Consider the following 21009-nt stretch of genomic DNA (forward strand, 5'->3'; position numbering starts at 1 on the left):
TGGAACTTGAGCATCCTGTGTCCCGTCCATAAGAAAGGAGATAAGACTTTATGCTCCAACTGCAGGGGCATAAGTCTTCTCCCTATCGCCTACAAGATAGTGTCAGGGATATTGTGCGAACGACTAAAGCCCAAGGTCAACGAAATAATTGGACCATACCAATGCGGCTTTAGACCTGGCTAGTCCACCAATGACCAGATATTTACCCTGCGGCAAATCCTGGAGAAGACCCAAGAGATGCAGATCGACACCTACCACCTTTTTGCCGATTATAAAGCAGCCTTCGACAGCCCGCTACGTTCAAATGTATTCCAAGCAATGTCTGAATTTGGTATGCCCGCAAAGCTCATGACTTTAATTGACACGAGATCCTCGGTTAAAATAGGAAAGAACCTCTACGAACAGTTTTGTATTCAAAGAGGTTTCAGGCAAGGAGACAGCCTTTCGTGTGATCTTTTCAACATCCTGCTAGATAAGGTTATACGAAAGGCAAACGTCAAAAGAAGTGGCACAATCTACACCAATAGCCACATGTTACTCGCTTATGCTGATGATATAGACATCATGGGACGATCAGTAAAAGAAGTAAACGATACTTTTATGAAGGTCGAAGGACAATCTGCTAAAGTGGGTCTGGCGGTAAGCGGCGAGAAGACCAAGCTGAAGGTGTCGACGCGCAATGCGTCCATTGAGATCGGACCAACTGTTGAAGTTGGTTGCTGTAATTTCGAGATAGTAAAAGACTTCGTATACCTCGGCACCGCCGTAAACACAACAAACGACATCAGTTGTGAAATAAAAAGAAGAATTGTATTGGCCAACAGATGCTACTTTGGCTTAAGTAAGCACTTTAAAACAAAGCCACAACTCGTCAAACAAAAATAACGCTTTACAAAACACTGATACTACCCGTATGGTTCCGAAGCCTGGGTACTTGCGCAAGCAGATAAGGCAGTGCTTGACGTGTTTGAGAGAAAAATTCTTCGAAAGATCTACGGACCGATATGCGTTGACGGTGAATATCGACGTCGTATGAACCACGAGCTGTATCTGCTATACAACGACATCAATATAGTTAAACGTATCGAGATGCAGCGATTGCGTTGGCTAGGCCATATCATAAGAATGAGCGATGATGAACCCGCTAAAAAGGTGTATAAATTCGAGCCACATGGCGGTGCACGCTGAATTGACAGGCCAAAGAATAGATGGCGCAAACATGTGGATGAAGAGATGACAAGGCGCGGTATTCCAAAAAGCGAAGCACGAAACAGAGAGAATTGGATATCTTTTCTTAGTTCGGTCTATGGAACAAATGTTCTGTAATGGGTCAGCTATGTAAGTAAGTATGTGATAATTTGTCTTGCAGATATATACAGATTTTTTTCTATTCAAAATGTTAGAGTACAGTATAGGGCCACCTAGCTGGAGTTTGGGTATGATTTAGAGTTTTGACGTATTCTAGGGCCTATAATAAAATTTTATGGTGAACAAATTTCTATAATATTTTTATCTGATACGATCACATTTTATAGGAGATTTTAAAGATTTGTGGAAAAAGGGACCAAAAATAACTCTTTTATGACTCGCACGAGGGTTAATTGTTTAAAACAAAATAGTCCTCGCATTCTTGTCAGTAAATTTGCCAAAACACCATATATGTATGTATCTAAAGTGCAATGATAATCTTAACATTTTCTTGGTATTTTTGTCTTTGACACCATTCCTCTAAAAATTATCTTTTGTATGACAATTTTGCCAAAACTCATATGAAGTACGCCCTTAACCTTAAAAAATGTTTTTAATTTTGCAAATTTCTGGACTTAGGTTAACACTGTATGTAATTTTTTGAGTCATGATTTATTAACCATATTCTGACACCGCAGCGTGATACAAGACCAAAAATAAGAAGATACGTGTCCCGGCGTTTTTCTCTATCACTTCAACTTTCGCGCTTATGTGTTCACAATTATTATTCTTTAAGACGAGAGCTACAACTTTTCTTCGACTAGTAAACCCAAATTCGTAGTGGTTTAGAAGATATGTGCCTGACAAAATGATCCCTTTTGACATCAAGGCCTCAAATCTTTGGGGGCCCATAACCGCGAAAGTTGAAGTGATAGGGAAAAACGCCGGGACACGTATCTTCTTTTTTTTGGTCGTGTATCACGCTGTGGGGGGGATAATACGGTTAATAATTTTCGTTTCGCACAGTGTAAGATATAGAGTTTTGGTGTATTCTAGGATTTATAGTAAAAATTGATGACGAACAAATTTGTGGAATATTTTGATCTGATACGATCGCATTTTATAGGAGAAGGGAACAAAAAGACCCCTCTGAGGTTTAAAACATATGAAAAAACGAGTAAAAAAGTATCAGTCGGCTTTGCCGACAGAGATATGTCCTCAGCCTATGTGAATTTAAACTTTCATCTACCGCCAGATCAAATGTATTTACGGTTTTTTCCCGAATTTTGTGGCCCTTTTTGGACATTTAAACTTGTCGTCAAAATGTGGATTAATGTTCAAAAGTGTTGCGGAGGAGGTAGTTGAAAGAATGGACCGACATAGCTCATTATGGAAGTGGAATTTATTTTGGGAGTCATATCTTTTCGATAGATATCGCGCCCACAAGTCATATCAGTGCGTCATCGTATAACTTTTAGACCAGTACGCCATTAAGCATGGACTTGTCCACGGAAAACATAATGTCGTTGTAAACAGGACCACAACGAACAGCATCGGTATACATTTCCAAAGGAGCTTTGAACAGACCCTAAACTGCACTTAGACATAATTTTGAACTTTTGTGGGGAAGGTACCCCAAGGGGAGGACCGATATGGGCCATTTTAGAAGATAAACTAAATTTGTACAAAATATTGTTTGGACCAAATTGTTTGTCCCGTTCAAGAGATATCGTGCATATAATTTTAGTGAAATTTTTAAACATTTGGTGGAAGTACCGGAAGATGTGGACAATACCGGTCCATTTTCGAACTGAAACTAAGTTTGAACAAATTATGACGAAGGCCAAATTTTGAACCAAATCGGTTGATCAGTTCGAGGGTTATAGTGCTCTCCAGCCACTACATATGGTACCCCTTTCGGGCTGTTTTCTCAAGAAATATGTACTTGCCCCTGAAAAAGCATTTAGCGTCGTAATTGAGGCAGCGAATGCAAGTTGCTTCAACAAAAATCAACGTCATTTGAGAGCAGATCTTACCCGGAGGAGTGGACAAATATAGTACATAATCGAACCTGATATATATGTGGTATATATATTAGGATGTATAAAGTATAGACCAAATCGGTCATTCCCTTAAAGAGTTATAGTGCGCACAATTTTTCAGAACATTTTTTAACTTTCGTGGGGGAGGCACCTGAAGATGTAGACCAAAATGGCTTGTCTTCAAAATTAAACTAAGTTTGGACAAAATATTACGAATACCAAATTGTGTGCCGAATCGGCAGATCCGTTCGAGAGTTATCTTGTGCTCCAACCACTACCCACGGTGTCAGTGTCACCTCTCAGGCTATTTTATCAGGATGTATGGACTTGCCCCTGATGAAACTTATACCGTTATTTGGGGGGCTACAACAAAAATCAAAACGATTCGAGAGCAGGTCCTAAACTGAACTTTTCTGACATTTTGTGTGTGAGGTACCCGAAGGCGTGGACCGATTGAGTCCATATTGGAACTTCATCTAAGTTTGGTAGAAATTTCACGATGTGCAAACTTTGGACCAAATCGAACTTTTGTGGGGGAGGTACCGGAAGGAGTGGACCGATATAACCCATCTTCGAACTTAAACTAAGTTTGGACAAAATATTGCAAAAGCCAAATTTTCGACCAAATCGATAAATCCATTCGAGAGTTATCGTGCGCATCAGCCAGCCAGACAGACGGACGGTAATTGCTAAATCGACTCCAAATTGTCTGAAACACATTTCGTCCAAACATACTTGGGGTCTAAAACCATTATTTCGATGAGGCACATTTTGCCCGTATGAAAGTGTATATACCCTCATTAGCATAAATGCTGAGGTTATAAAAAAAAAAACATTGTAACAATCCTTAAATTGTAGGAAAAGGTCGTAAGTTCCTACAAAAATAAAAACTGTATAACGAAAAGGTCGTAAGTCCCAAGACATCCAATTATCTCCCAAACGCGACGGAATTTTATAAAACAAAGTACAGGTATTGAAGCGGAATAAATAAACGAAGAATTCTGTTTTTACCATCATAGTAAAATCTTTAATACCGAAAGCGCTGGAATGTTTTTTTCTTCCACCTGAAAAATTTATGAAAAGGGACTTACGACCTTTTCCGACGGAGCAGACGATATGTCTATCACATTCGAACGCACTTATTTTTTTGAGAAATGTATTGCGTGTTGCATGAAATCCCAAATGTCGACAACTATTTGTATTAGTGTGCGTGTGTGTGACCCTTCAACAAGAATGACATACACATCTAAAGAGTACAAATAAACAAGTTGTCGTTTCTTTGATAGATTCCATTGAATATCATTGAAGTTCTGTTGTATCGTCATTGGAACTGTTGCTGTATCAATGTCAATAATTAATTATAAACACATTTAGTGGATTTGAATTGTCCAATTGAATGTCGTCGATAGTTCACATTTCCACACATACATACTTCAAACCAGATGTTTGTTCACGACGCACATGATTGTTAAATTTAAAAATATCAAAAGTTTGGATTATTTTGAATGGTATGAGCAAAAATAGTGCAATGGTATGCACACCCGCCTTGCACACATAAGGTCGTGGGTTCGATTCCCCGGCCAGGCAACATCAAAACAGTTTTCAACGGTGGCAAAATACCCCTCAGTAATGTTGGCGACATTTCCTGAGTATTTCAGCCATGTAAAACTTCTCTACAAAAGTGGTGTCTTAGACACGCCGTTCGGACTCGGCGATAAACTGTAGGTCCCATATCATTGAGCTAATATGAATCGGGGTGCACTCATTGATATGAGAGAAGGTCTCCCTTGTCCCTATGGGATGTTGTGGAACAATTATATATATATATATGAACTTAAAAATTAATTTATGGGTTCGGTATGTAAAACTAACTTATTCTCCTTTCAGATTTTGTTATGTCATTTCATACATAATGAATCTGTATAATTTATTGAATTGACGCATTTATTTTTTTTTGCAGGAATTCTCTCCACGTCTACATGGCGTTGGTTTGTGTGTGGTTAATTTAATGGATGACATGCACGAATATGTCCGAGGACTATTTTTCCTAATGTAAGTATTTATCGATCACATACACGCAAATACAATACAATAGTATGTTGTTGAATTAAAAGTGTGTATAAATGTTTGTCCTTTCATTATGTAAACGTTATTTTCCAATACAATTGAGCTTATGGTTATTGAAAACATGAAAATTTATCATACGCCCCATGATTAATAAAAACTCATCCAAATAAAATATGTACAGGGATACGAGATTGAAAAAAGACATCGGTAAAAGGACTGACAAATAATTACCAGCTAAGAAGACGTATTGCGTTCCAAAAAACAGAGAAATAAGTCTGTTTATTTTTGGAAACACGGTACAGTGTCGTGCGTAGCATGCGAACTAACAAAATATGGTCCATACAATTATTTAGGTATATGAATGTTTCTTTAGACTTGCCATATTCTGGATTGATCAGTTGACCAACTTGCGCAATATAATGGAAAAGAAAACTGTTTTCGTCTGCCCTTTGAGGCCAAGACCAAGTGCATAATATAGCGAACAAGTCAGTTCCTAACGTGGTTTGAAACTCTATCGATTGATATATTCAACATCCATCTGAAGAAGATGTCACGAGATACGAATCTGAATTAAAATAAGTAAAAAAGAATTAGTCTGACTGTTGTATATAGACAGGAAAAAGAAACAATGGGTAAGAAATGGAATTGTTATATATTTAAACTTATAATTCACAATTTTACAATGTTAGCGATTTTTGTTGATAACTCAAAAAAAAGTAACAGAATTGTGACATAAACGTAAAATTTTAATCGCTTATATTCGGGATCCCTTATCTTGGGACATGTAGATTTCCATTGTATTGTTTACAAACACTGTGTTGACTAAAATTTTGTTTTTTACGTTGTTGTTGTTGTTGTAAATATTCTCTCAGCTATTCACTATCCAATGCAAGAAACTTTGCTGCATCAGATTTTAAGATAATGGTTGCAAAATATCAAACTTCATATTTGTTTAATTGTTAAATAAATTCCTAATAAAACTAAACAAAATTTATTTTTAATTAATAGGGGAGGGTGTACATTAAATGAGAAAAAAATATTTGGGGCCTGGAGGTACATACATAGTTATATAGTAATAAATTTTCAAAAATTATTATTTTTCTTGTGTTTTTTAGTGTAATATACGTTTGTTAAATGTAGCGTAACTACAAAAGTTCTCTCAAGTCCAGTTCAATTCTTTTTCGACAAATTAAATTAGACTTCCTAGATTCCGAATAATCAACTTTTGACAGAAAATAATAGCAAATCTTGCTGATAAATGCATGGAAAATATAGCTTAAATCCTCAAAATAGCAAAAATCAGCCGGTGCAGTTATATGGGGGCTCTATCGAAACGTTGACATATGTTCACCAACGAGAACCTCCAATGGCAAATTTCAGCTAATTGTGTATGTAAATGTTGACAAAATCCTCAAAATATCAAATATTGGGATGTACCGTTATATGGGGGCAATATTAAAACGTAGACCTGGGTCCACATTTTTTGGTGGAGAATGGTTGTGTTCATTGGGAACTCCAAATACCAAATTAGACCTAATTTGGGCGAAAAATAAGGCTTAAATCCTCCTCCTCGGGAGGTACCTAAGAAGGGACCTATACCCAAACGTTGACCTATGTTCACCATTTTTGGTGGAAAAGTTTAGTGACCACAAGAAACCCTAAGTACCAAATTGCAACAAATTTGGAGGGAAAGGGTGGCTTAAATCCTAAAAATACCGAATATCAGGAGGTACGGTTATATAGGGGCTATACCAAAATATTAGCCGATGTTGTCCATATTTAGTCCAATATTACCCACGAACATAAACTGAGTTTGTGCAAAATTTCAGAAACATATCTCCGATCGTTTGAACCTTATTAATTTCCCGCCGCTAGATCAGTGATTTCGACCACTGTGCGTCTGTCTGTCTGTCCGGCTTGTTGGAGCGCATGATAACTCACGAACCCATTAACCGATACGGTCCAAAATTTGGTTCTCGTGATATTATGTCCATACCTAGATGAATTTCAACGATGGACTAATCGGTCCACTCGCTCGGTTATTTCCCCCACAAAAGTTCAAATATTTTCGCCAAAAATATGTGCACGATAACTCACGAATGCAGTAACCGATTGGATCCATACATTTCATATCGTAATATTTCTACAAGACATTGGTTAGGTCTATATATGTCCACTCCTTCGAGTACCTCCAACACAAAATATGGAAAATGTGCTGCTTATGAGGTGTTCAAAATATGGCCATGAAAACGCGACAAAATCGATTAGTTGTCAAAAATTTTCTGAGCGACATTTTTGGAGAACATTTCGAAGCTGAAAAATGTCATCTTGTGGTACTTTTATAGCGGTTCTTAAAATAAGGGACGAAAAGGCAATTGAAGGAAGCGATTTAGAAGGTCGAAATGCTATACGATAATAATCATCATTCGATTTGACTGAAGACATATCAATTCATAAATAAGCTAAAGCAATAGTTAACAAATATATAACGCCATTTTCAGATGCCTTACAGGGTCTTGAGCAGAAACTTCATCACGCCAAAACTCGGAAGTTCGACTCACGGCGTATCTGTCCTTGGGGATTCTTAATATACTCACGAAGGGCTTTCATCCCCAAAAGGTATTATCTCTGCCCCAGATTTCCGCGTCCATTTTGTGTCACGGTGCCTTTTAAAAAATGTCAAACACAAATAAACAAACCATAAAATACAAAAATTAAAAACCAAACCATCTTGGAAAAAATTCAAAACGAATGCTTCAGTCTGGAGTATTCCCCCATTGGCTTAACGTCATCATTACTTTCTTTACAGAGAGTAATGTTTACAAAACGCACTGACAGCCTGATTTACTGATTGCTACCAATATCATGATTTCATCCCGGCGAAGGGAATTATCAATTGGCTTTTAAGTTTTTGAAAATATGATTTTTCTAGTGAAAACCTGAACTCTTTAAGCATCGAGTATTCTCATATTAATGAGGATGATGTTCACTTTTCGGCTTTCCAAAAAAAAAAAAAAAAAACACCAGAACAAAATATTTGCAAGCTGACAGCACGATTCAACTAAGAAATCATCGATTTCTGTAAGTTGAAATAACATCAACACAGTTACCTGTGAGTTTGTTGTTGGAATTTATTTTATGATTTGATTGAATATTCAACAATAGCAAAACAAAATTTGAAAACATTTCTTTGACAAATTTAATTTTTTTCCAAAATTACTCCTTGGGTTTTTATAAAACTCATATAACTCTTATAAATACTCATATATTAAAAAATGACCATTTGTGTAAAAAAGCTATAATTTATATGGGTTAAGGGTATGTATGGGAAAACACACATTTTCACCGATGTAATTTAAAAAAAAAAAAAACAAAATTAAACAAGTAAGAACGGCGTTAAGTTCGGCGGGGCCGAACTTGTTATACCCTCCACCACAAGTTGTATTGAAATAAAATGGAATAATTAGTTTTCTTTCGTGTATGAAGAAGACTTAATACTAAATTTCAGCAATTTCGGTAAAACAATGTGAGGCACCATTCTGTGGGGGCTATTTCAAAACGTCGATCAATACCGACAAATTTCTGACGGAAAGTTTTTAGGCTCAAAGAAGACTAAGTACCAAATTTCGTATATTACGGTAAGAGAATGTGGCTAAAACTTAAAAAATACCGAAAATCAAGAAGTTAGCTTCTATGCGGATATAGGAAGACGTGGACCTATACTGATAATACTCTTCTGGAATATTTTATAACTCTTGGAAGACGAAATAACGAATTTCAGCCATTTCGGTGGGATATTGACGTCACAATCTTCAGTATTACGAAAATCGGGAGGTACCGTTCTATGGGGGCTATATCGAAACGTGGACCTATACCGACGAATTTTAGTCAGAAATGGGGCAATATGAAAGCGTGGACCTGTACAGACATATTTCTGGCGAACAGTTTTATATCACATTGAAGACTAAATACCAAATTTCAGCCATTTTGGTGGAATATTGAAGACACAACCTTCAAAATACGAAAAATTGGGAGGTACCTTTCCATGGGGGCTATATGAAGGCGTGGACCTATACCGACAAATTTAAAGGGGAAGCTTGAGTACCCCCAACGAAGTCTAAATACCAAATTTCAGCCATTTCGGTGGAATATTGAGGCCACAACGTTCAAAATACCGAAAATCGGGAGGTACCGTTCTATGGGGGCTATATGAAGGCATGGACCGATACAGACAAAGTTCTGGGAGAAAGTTTTATACCACCAACGTTGACTAAGTACCAAATTTCAGCCATTTCGGTGTGATAATGAAGCTAAAACCTTCAAAATACCGAAAATCGGGAGGTACCGTTCTATGGGGGCTATATGAAGGTGTGGACCGATACCGACAAAATTCTGGGGGAAAGTTTTATACCCTTAAAGAAGACTACGTACCGAATTGCAGCCATTTTGGTAGGATAATGAAGCTAAAACCTTAAAAATACCGAAAATCGGGAGGTACCGTTCTATGGGGGCTATATGAAGGTGTGGACCGATACCGACAAAATTCTGGGGGAAAGTTTTATACCCCTAAAGAAGACTACGTACCAAATTTCAGCCATTTTGGTGGGATAATGAAGCTAAAACCTTAAAAATACCAAAAATCGGGAGGTACCGTTCTATGGGGGCTATATGAAGGTGTAGACCGATAACGACGAAATTCGAGGGAAAAGTTTTATACCCCTAAAGAAGACTACGTACCGAATTGCAGCCATTTTGGTAGGATAATGAAGCTAAAACCTTAAAAATACCGAAAATCGGGAGGTACCGTTCTATGGGGGCTATATGAAGGTGTGGACCGATACCGACAAAATTCTGGGGGAAAGTTTTATACCCCTAAAGAAGACTACGTACCAAATTTCAGCCATTTTGGTGGGATAATGAAGCTAAAACCTTAAAAATACCGAAAATCGGGAGGTACTGTTCTATGGGGGCTATATCAAAACGTGGACCGATATATCCCATTTTCAATACCAACCATCCTGCAAGTAATAAAAACTTCTGTACCAAATTTGGACTTTCTATCTTTAAAAATGCGAGCTGTATCTTGATTTCAACAGACAGACAGACGGACGGACGGACGGACGGACATGGTCAAATCGACATAGAATTTTATGCTGATCAATAATATATATACTTTATAGGGTCTCCGACGAATATTTCGATGTGTTACAAACGGAATGACAAATTTAATTATACCCTCCATATGGTGGAGGGTATAAAAAGTGTGCAACTGACGAAACGGAACTAATACAAAAGTACATATGGGCTGAAAGAAGACACCTTCGGGCATCATTCTACGAAAACGAAACTTTGTTCATAGTTCTAGTTCACTAAAATTAGAATTTCACTAAATATTAGTAACAGAGAAAAGATAAAATAACCCACTTCGTGTGAACGCTTTTATGTTGTGTTATTGTAATATTTGAGAGAGAGAGAGGATCTTGTTCTTGTACACTGTTTTAATTGGATCTGTCAATGGAATAAATTGGAACACTCTGGAAACTTCCAAAACCTTTTCTGTAACATACTTTTCGTATGTTTGTTCTCTTTAAAATTAGGAATATATTCATAGTAAATTTCACTGTGAGTAATTTTTTGAGTTATAAAAAATTAACCATATTCTGGCACCGCAGTATGATAGAAAACCAAAAAAAAAACGAAGACACGTGTCTCGTAGTTTCGTCCCATCGCTCCGAATTTCGGGGTTATGGGCTTCCAAAAGTCTGAGGCCCTGGTATCAAAAATGATCATATTTTCGGGCTCATATCTCCCAAACCATTAAGAATTTTAGTTTCCACTCCGAGGCAAAGTTGTAGTACCTGTCATAAGGAACAAAACTTGCCAATACACAAAATCCATCAAAGGTCATCTTCAAGGTCAACAATTTTAAATACATTCTTATAGTTGGTTGTTTCCTTGAATTGTGAACGGTTCGTACCCTATGGACTAAAGCACGAGAAAAAATATATAAACACACACACTTTTTTAGTTTTTTTTGTTATTTTACTTTTAAAATCGATTCATAGGAAGTTCGTATGCTCTAAAAAGTTGTTTATTGTGATGTCAGATACATTTTTGTAGTTGGTTGTTTCCTTGAATTTTGAACGAGAAAAAAGTTATTAAAAACACATTTTTTTTCTGGTGTTTTGCTATTTTGACATCTAAGATCGATTCAGAGAAAGTTCGTATGCTCCTAAAAGTAGTCTGTTGTGATGTCAGATATATTTTTGTAGTTGGTTGTTTCCTTGAATTTTGAACGTTTTAGGCTCTATGGACGAGAACCTGAGAAAAATCGATTATTTAAGACTTTTTACCCATTCTGACCTTTCAGAACGGCTCCATGAAATTTTGTTTATTCCAGAAAGTTATGTATTGAAATTTCAGGTACACTTTAGTAGTTGGTTGTTTCTTTAAATTTTGAACGGTTTGGTATCTATGAACCAAAATCTAAGAAAAATCGACAAAAATTTAATTTTCTTATAGTTTTGTTGCTGTTGGGTGACGTAGGGAATGAATGATTCCAAGCAACGGTCTTGACCGGCTTTAACATGGCAAAGCCCAGGATTTATCTTGGTCCCTCTTTCATCTCAAGTGGACACTGACCTCCCCGTGGTGTCACCTGGGGAACTGCCTTTAACACCCATCAAAGGTAGTGAGCTAACATGTGCCGCGCGTTCTCCCATAAGAACGTTAAAAACTTGGGTTTGGGCGTCGGGTTAGTAACCCTCCCCTAGAAAAAACATCATACTATGAAAAAACGAAAGAAGAGAAAAACAAACCCCTCTAAAGTTGACGAACCCCGCCAACGTTTTAAGGACCATGATCTGCGAATCTGCACCTGGAATGTTCGCACTCTTCATAGAGAAGGTGCAGTCTTCGCATTGGCAGACGTACTTGAAAGTACAAGGCCGATATTACTGCCATACAGGAAATACGATGGATTGGGAAAGGCGTCACAACAACACCTAAAGGTGACGCACTGTATTATAGCTGCCATGACGTAAAGCATGAGTTTGGTTGCGGATTCGTAGTTAGTCGGAGACTAAAACATCTGGTATCCAGCTTCACTCCAGTGAATGAAAGACTTGCTGCAATTCGAATAAAAGCTAAATTCTTCAACATCAGCTTTATTTGCGCTCATGCTCCCACTGAAGAAAAGGACGAACAGACCAAAGATATATTTTACGAGCGCTTAAAAGAAACATATGACCGTTGCCCTGTCCATGACATTAAAATCATTCTAGGCGATTTTAATGCCAAAATTGGAAAGGAGAATATCTTTGGCCCAACAGTCGGGAAATTCGATATTCATAAGGGCACCTGGCTGTCTCCAGATCAAAGAACAAGTAATCAAATTGATCATGTTGTAATAGATGGAAGACATTCATCCAGCGTTTTGGATGTACGATCGTTCCGAGGCGCAAACATTGATTCGGACCACTACCTTGTTGCAGCAAAGGTACGTACCCGTCTAAACGTTGCAAATAAAGCACGAACAGACACAACGCGGAAGTTGGACATCGATAGGCTGCAAACACAACAGATAGCCACAGCATATTCCACTCAACTAGCCCAATTGCTTAACGCGAGCACTCCTTGTCCCGATAGCATAACAACACAATGGCAACATATTACCCACTCCATGCAAACAGCCGCAAAATCCATACTTGGATTCCAGAGACCTCCACAAAGGAATTCATGGTATGACCAGGAGTGTCGTGCTGCTACCGAAGAGAAAAATGCTTCATATAGAGCTACTTTACAGTCAGTAGCAACGCGTAGCGCATGAGAGAGATATCGGGAGAAAAGGAGAGAAGAGAAACGTCTTTTCCGCAAGAAAAAGAGAGAAATGGAAAAGCGGGAGTGTGAAAAAATCGAGATGTACAGGAGCCAGAATGAAGTCCGAAAATTCTACCAAAGAGTGAAACATCAAACAGATGGCTTTAGTACAGGCACATCCTCCTGTAGAGACCAGCAAGGTAATCTGGTAACAGATACAGATAGCGTGCTCAGGATATGGAAGGAACATTTCTCCAATCTGCTGGTATCCAATAGTAGCGAAGACGATGATACCACAGATCCAATCCCAGAAGATGGTATAGAATGTATACCGCCCGACCAAGATGAGGTCAAAACGGCAATCAACCGGCTGAAGAATAATTAAGCAGCAAGAGCCGTTGGCTTACCAGCCGAGCTGTTTAAATACGGAGGCGACGCGCTGATAAGGTGTATGCATCAACTAGTTAGCACCATCTGGCAGGAAGAACGCGTACCCGACGATTGGAACCTGAGCATCCTATGTCCCGTCCACAAGAAAGGAGATAAGACTGTATGATCCAACTATAGGGGCATAAGTCTTCTCCCTATTGCCTATAAGATAGTGTCAGGGATATTGTGCGAACGACTAAAGCCAATGGTCAACGAAATAATTGGACCATACCAATGTGTCTTTAGACCTGGCAAGTCCACCATTGACCAGATATTTACCCTGCGGCAAATCCTAGAAAAGACCCAAGAGATGCAGATCGACACCTACCACCTTTTTGTCGATTATAAAGCAGGCTTCGACAGCCCACTACGTTCAAAAGTATTACAAGCCATGTCTGAATTTGGTATACCCGCAAAGCTCATTCGGCTTTGTAAAATGACTTTCACTGACACTCGATCCTCAGTTAAAATAGGAAAGAACCTCTCCGAAGAGTTTTGTTCCAAAAGAGGTTTCAGGAAAGGAGACAGCCTTTCGTGTGATCTCTTCAACATCCTGCTGGAAAAGGTTATACGAGAGGCAAATGTCAAATGAAGTGGCACAATCTACACCAATAGCCACATGTTACTTGCTTATGCTGATGATATAGACATCATGGGACGACCAGTTAAAGAAGTAACTGATTCCTTTATGAAGGTCGATGGAGAATCTGCTAAAGTGGGTCTGGCGGTAAACGGTGGGAAGACCAAGTTAATGGTGTCGACGCGCAATGCATCCATTGAGCTCGCACCAACTGTTGAAGTTGGTTCCTAAAATTTTGAGGTAGTAAAAGACTTCGTCTACCTAGACACCGCCGTAAACACAACAAACGACATCAAATGTGAAATAAAAAGAAGAATAGTATTGGCCAACAGATGCTACTTCGGCTTAAATAAGCAGTTTGAAAACAAAGCCACATCTCGTCAAACAAAAATAACGCGTTACAAAATAATGATACTACCGGTGCTGATGTATGGTTCCGAAGCCTTGGTATTTGCGCAAGCAGACACGGCAGTGCTTGGTGTGTTGGAGAGAAAGATCTACGGATCAATCTGCTTTGACGGTGAATATCGACGTCGCATGAACCACGATCTGTATCTGCTATACAACGACATCAATATAGTTAAACGTATCGAGATGTAACGATTGGCTTGGCTAGGCCATATCATAAGAATGAGCGATGATGAACCCGCTAAAAAGTCGTATAAATACGGGTCGCTTGGCCGTATGGAATAGATGCCAAGGAATAGACGGCGCAAACAAGTGGATGGAGATATGAAAAGGCGCGGTATTGCAGAAAGCGAAGCAATAAACAGAGAGAAATGGGGATATTTGCTTAATTCGGCCTATGGAACAAATGTTCTGTAATGGGCCAGCTAAGTAAGTAAGTAATATATCTGATTCGCGTACCTCCCACACAAAATTTCGGATAAGTTCACTCTAAGACCTGTTCTCGAATCAGTTTGATTTGGTCTTCGTCATATTTTGTCCAAACTTAGTTTCTGTTCGAAGATGGGTAATACCGGTCCACAACTTCCGGTACTTCCCCCACTAAAATGGTATGCACGATATATCATGAACGGAGCAAACCAATTTGGTCTAAACTTTGGATTTCCTAATATTTTGTCCAAATTTTGTTTAACTTCTAAAATGACCCACATCGGTATTCTTCTTAAGTGCCGCCTTCGCAACACTTTTTAACTTTAATCCTAATCCAAATTTTTGTCGGTAAGTTAAAATGTCCACAAGGGTCACAAAATTCTGAAAATACCTTAAATATATTCCATCTGTCCGTATATGAAAGTTTCAATTCACATTGGCTGAGGGTATATCACTGTCGGCAAAGCCAACTGATACTTTTTTACTTGTTTCGTGGGCAAGTCCATACTTCCTGACATAATTTCTAGAAAATTCATAAAAATGCTATAATTTATATAATTTAATTCTCTATACTTCCACCGATAATGGCGCGAAAGTTCCGAAAACCCAGCTAATGTTGTGTTATTGTAATATTTGAGGGAGAGAGGATATTGTTCTTGTTGACTGTGTTAATTGGATATGTCAATGGAATAAATAGGACCATGGTTTATGATGACTTACCCACAAAAGCCAAAAAATACTCTGCAAACTTCCAAAACCTTTTCTGTAACATACGAAAATGCTTCTTCTCTTTATTGTTATACCCTTCCTGCTATTGTTATACCCTCCACCATAGTATGGAGAGTATATTAACTTTGTTTTTCTGTTTGTAACACATCGAACTAATCATTTGCGGCCATATCGACACCTCCAAATAATAGTATGCTAAGTCTTAAAAGTGAGTTTAGCAGGAGAAGCTCTCAAAGTTTGGAAATTTTTTTGAACTTCAGTACTATGCTAAGTCAATATTTGTTTATAACTTCTGTTCGGATTGACCGATCATTACCAAAATTAGACAGAATTTAAGTTAAAGGACGTTCGAAACCTCCAAATAATAGTTTGCTAATTCTGAAAAGCGAGTTGTGCAGGACAAGCTCTAAAAGTTTGGAAATTTCTTTGACCTTCAGTACTATGCTAAGGAAATATTTGTTTATAACTTCTGTTCGGATTGTAAATAAATATAAATACATATGTAAAGAACTTGAAAACATGTTAAGTCGACTTAGCATACTATTGTTTGGAGGCGTCGATATAAAGTATATATTCTTGATCAGGATAAAAGTCTGTTGTAATCACTCTAGCCATTGCAATAATTGAGCTAGAGGGCTATATTTTTGCACCCGAGTGTCTTTTTGACATAGGCAGGTCAAGTTCGAATATGGGCTATATCGGACCACTTTTTGGTATAAAGATACCTTCCGATCTTCGGTATTTTGAGGATTTTAGCTACATTTTTTGACCAAACTACCTGCAACTGAACATTTGAGGTTCCCAGTGGTCACAAAACATTTCAACTAAAAACTGTGAACATAGTAGGTCCATGTTTTGGTATAGTCCCCATATAACCGTACCTCCCGATTTTCGGTATTTTGAGGATTTTAGCTTCAATTTTCGACATTCGAGGTTCCCAGTGGTCACACAACATCTCCACCAAAAACTGTCAAAATAGGTCCATGTTTTTGTAAAGCCCCCCTATATTTTGGTACAGCCCCCATATAACGGTTCCTCCCGATTTTCGGTTTTTTGCATTATAGCTACAATTGTTGACCAAAGTATCTGCAATTCGACATTTGAGGTTCCCTGTGGTCACAAAACTTCTCCACGAAAAACATAGGTCCACACTTTGGTATAACCCAATATAAGGTTCTCGACCGAATGAATATATTTTTATGTTTTTTACCTTATTTAGGTATCAGTGGTCACAAAATATTTCCGCATAAAATTGTGGACAGGAAAGAAAATAATTATTCCGTTTTAGTTCAGAATACTTTATGGTGGAGGGTATAAAAAGTTCGACACGGCCGAACTTAACGCTTTTTTACTTGTTTTTCTTTTTGTTCAGTCATAGGCTGAGGGTATTTAGCTATCGCAAAGCCGACTGATTCTTTTTACTTTTATATTATGAGTGTATACTTCATTATTTATGGCGTGTTCGCCTATTATCACCAAGAATGTGTGTGAGGAGCCTGAATTGTAATGAACTTTTGAAGAAAAGTATCTATGAGGAGTAGGGTTACTAGCGATTTTCTCTTCAAAAGTTCCTCAGATGCAGAAAAAGCAGATAGAAATAACTTTGACTTTGCCGTGTTAAAGTCGTTAAAGTTCACACTTAGGTTGCTTTCAAGCTTTCAAGGGGTATTGACAATCATTAATTATTCTATAAACAAATAAATATATCAAGATTTTTCCATTCACCTCCATGTTCATGTCGAGCGAGCATCTCGTGATGGGAACATGAGATGAGAATCAATATTAACATATAACATACATACATACAACATACATATTTAATGTTGATATAAATATAAATTTTAACACTCTTGTTTTAATTCATTCTTCCCCCACCACTCTCCCTCTTTGCAGGTATTGTGCACCCACCGTTTTACTGTCATATCTCTATATAAGGACCTCGCAAGAATTGCGGCCACCTGAAGAACCATTAGCTGTAATGCTGTATGAACATCGAGCGGATATACGCATGAGACAACGGTAAGTTTTTTTTTTCCTTTTGCTTGATTCCCACTTACATACAAGAAATTAAACAACAACAACAACAAAAATAACAGACACGTCCATTCAAATAAAGCAGCATCAACATGCGGTTGTGGCACTTTAAACAATGACAAAGAGATTAATAAAGTTAAAGCGATTGTTGTCAACATAAAAAGGACAGCGACGAAATTGTCCATAACAAAGAAAGGACAATAATGGAGGCGACGAAAAAATATGTTTGCACGACAAAAAAAGACACACAAACATAAAGATGTGCTACAAATGTAAATACATAAATTTTGTGGCAAAAAAGTCTTTTGTTTGCATTCATAGCTTCGCAGCCAAATGAAAAAAAGACAAATCTTTTGTTGTTGTTGTGGAGAAAGATATAAGTTAAATGGTATTGTGTACGCTTGCAATAGGAACAATACAACAAAAAGGAAATGAAGAAAATACCTCTGGTCGTTATGGTAACGCCGCGCATCTCTTTAACTTAAGAAGGAAATGAAAAAAAAATTACAAGGTAGACAATAAATGGTTGCCTTCAGTTACTGTCGCCTGCGACCTTGAACAAGAGGGGAGATAATATATGTTTTTGTGTTTGCCGTCTCGCCTTTAAATGGAATATTTATGTTTTGCCGTTTTTTTCACTTGCCGTTCTCCCTCTCGATTGAACCGGTCGTTTGTTAACAATGACAAAGAATAGCTCTTAGGGAGCTGCATATTAAATTTATCACTTTGATTGATGTCACATTTCCCACGTGGTACACTCGAACACATAAGTGTTGGGCTGCTGTCAGTAGATATGGCCCCTTTGTTTTATTGACACATGTCAACGGAATATCCTTAGCAAATACTGCACAATTAGCACATTTTATACTTACAAAAAACTTCATGTAACGTGGAGAGATAAGATGCTGCGACGACATGTGTGCTTCCAACAACATGACAACATATTTTCAAGCTTAAACTTATGTATGTTGAGGAGAATTATTCGAAGAGCACTTCACGTGTTACTTGATATCAATCTGTCTTAAGTTCGTTGTACCGTACACCTGATAAAGAGGAGCATAAAAATTTGTCATAAAAAACTTGGTGTAATTGTTTTTAATATTTTATTTGATTCACGTGTTCTGCACAAGTAGCTGAGGCAACGTGTTTTCATTTTGAAGCTGGGTTAGGTTTAACGGGCTTAGCATCGTCACATGAATTTATTTTTATAACATCAGCATTTATGCTAAAGAGGGAGGGTATGCACACTTCCATAATGTGGAAATGTGCCTCATCGAAATAATGGTTTTAGACCCCAAGTATGTTTGGACGAAATCCGGATCAGGCAATTAGGAGTCGATTAGCAATGTCCGTCCGTCAGGCTGGAGCGCTCGATAACTCTCGAACAGATAAACCGATTTCGTCCAAATTATGGCCTTCGTAATATTTTGTCCAAACATAGTTTAAGTTCGCAGATGGGCCGAATCGGTCCACTCCTCCAGGTACCACCCTAAAAAAAGTTCAAAAATTGTCGCAAAAATTATGCGCACGATAACTCTCGAAGACTCCATACTCTTGATATGGATCAATACTGTGCATATCGTAATATTTATACCAGAAATATATCAAATTCGAATATATCGGTCCACACCTTTGGGTATCCCCTACACAAAATTTCGGAAAAGTGCAGTTTAAGACCACCTCTCGAATCGATTTGATTTTTCTTGTAACGACGCCGACCCCTTTACGACAGTACACGTTTTTTCAGGAGCAAGTCCACCCGACCCGAAGACCCAGTTGAACAGCTGACCCGAAGGCCCTGTGGAACAGCTGACTCGAAAGCCCTATGTATGTATTAGCCACCACAACTTTATGGGTCAAAAGTATTTCCAAGGCTTTAGCACCGAAGTGTAAGTTAGAGGATTTAGAACAGTATTTTGTTCCAGGCAATGACAATGAATCTTTGATGTTGCACTGAAATGCAAATCACGCTTGCCTCAGACGTTATTTCTCTCCGAGTGGGTAGTATTTACGTAGTGTAGGTTTGTTACTGAATGACTGGTTCTGTATGGTAAGGTGTAACGAGGCCGATACACGTTACCCACATTAACGTACTATGGAAATTTCCGTTAAAGATGTACTTGCCATTGGTATACGTGCATCACGAAATATCGAATCATATTTGACAACCGATATTATAGAATTATTTTACTTCGGTGTAAAGAAATGTGAACCCTTTTCAAGCTGAGGGGAAATAATTCTGAATCACTTTATTTCGCGCTGTTTTAACACCAAGGATCAAGGTCAAGTGCTGGAGTTACCCGAGTACGAAAGATTAGAATTGTCGTACTAGATAAATAAACCAAGAGTACATGAACACGCCCATGTTTCTCATAATTTAGACACCAGGAGAGGTGATAATAAAGAATTAAATCATCATAACTCGTGTTTTTCCTTAAGGTTTTTTGTGGGTCCTTGAGCTAACCCTGGCAGCGACTGAACTTACCTCAGCCCTAGTTAAAACTCTCGTTATAAAGGGTAGTAGTTGTTGTATTATGTACATGAACATTTTGTCACGTTACAGTCTGCTCCCTATTGCTTGTAAGATAGTGGTAGGGATATTGTGTAAATGACTAAAGGCTATGGTCAATGAAATAAGCGGCTTTAGACCTCCGAAATCCATCATTGACCCGATATTTACCTTGTTGCAAATCCTGGAAAAACCTAAACTTGCAGATCTATTATGATCTGCAGGTAGTTATGAAGCAGCCTTCGACAGTCCCATACGCTCTGAGGTATTTCAAGACATATCTTAATTTGGCATTCCCGCAAAGCTCATTCGGCTTTGTGAGATGACTTTAACTGATACCCGGTCCTCAGTTAAAATTGAAAAGAACCTTGCCGAAGAGGTTTCAAACAAGGATACATTCTTTCGTGTGACTTATTTAACATTCTGCTGGAAAAGGTTATACGAGATGCAGATGTTAAAAGAAAGCACACAATTTACACCAATAGTCACACGTTACTTGCTTATGCTGATGATATAGACATCATGTGCCGATCACTTAAAGAAGGAGAATCTGCTAAAGTGGGTCTGGCCGACGCGCAATGCGTCCATAGAACTGGGACCAACTGTGGAAGTTGGTTCCTATAATTTTGAGGTAGTTAAAGACATTGACTACTTCGCCACCACCATACAATGAACATTAGTTGTGAACTATGGAGAAGAATTGTATTGGACAACAGATGCTACTTTAGCTTAAGTAAGCAGTTAAAAAAGCCGCATCTAGTTAAACAAAAGTTAAA

General features: G+C 38.0%; 1 protein-coding gene across 1 annotated transcript in view; it reads left to right on the plus strand.

The window, feature by feature from the left end:
* Positions 1-21009, plus strand: part of LOC141399041 (uncharacterized) — a 460530-nt gene that overhangs the window by 400892 nt on the left and 38629 nt on the right. The window contains exons 6-7 of the mRNA XM_073977023.1: positions 5191-5282; positions 17584-17709. Coding sequence (XP_073833124.1) covers positions 5191-5282; positions 17584-17709 — 218 coding nt within the window. The remainder of the gene's footprint in view (positions 1-5190; positions 5283-17583; positions 17710-21009) is intronic.

Source organism: Musca autumnalis, unplaced genomic scaffold, assembly GCF_047663935.1.
Source record: "Musca autumnalis isolate F117 unplaced genomic scaffold, ASM4766393v1 scaffold_3, whole genome shotgun sequence".
Taxonomy (NCBI): Eukaryota; Metazoa; Arthropoda; class Insecta; order Diptera; family Muscidae; genus Musca; species Musca autumnalis.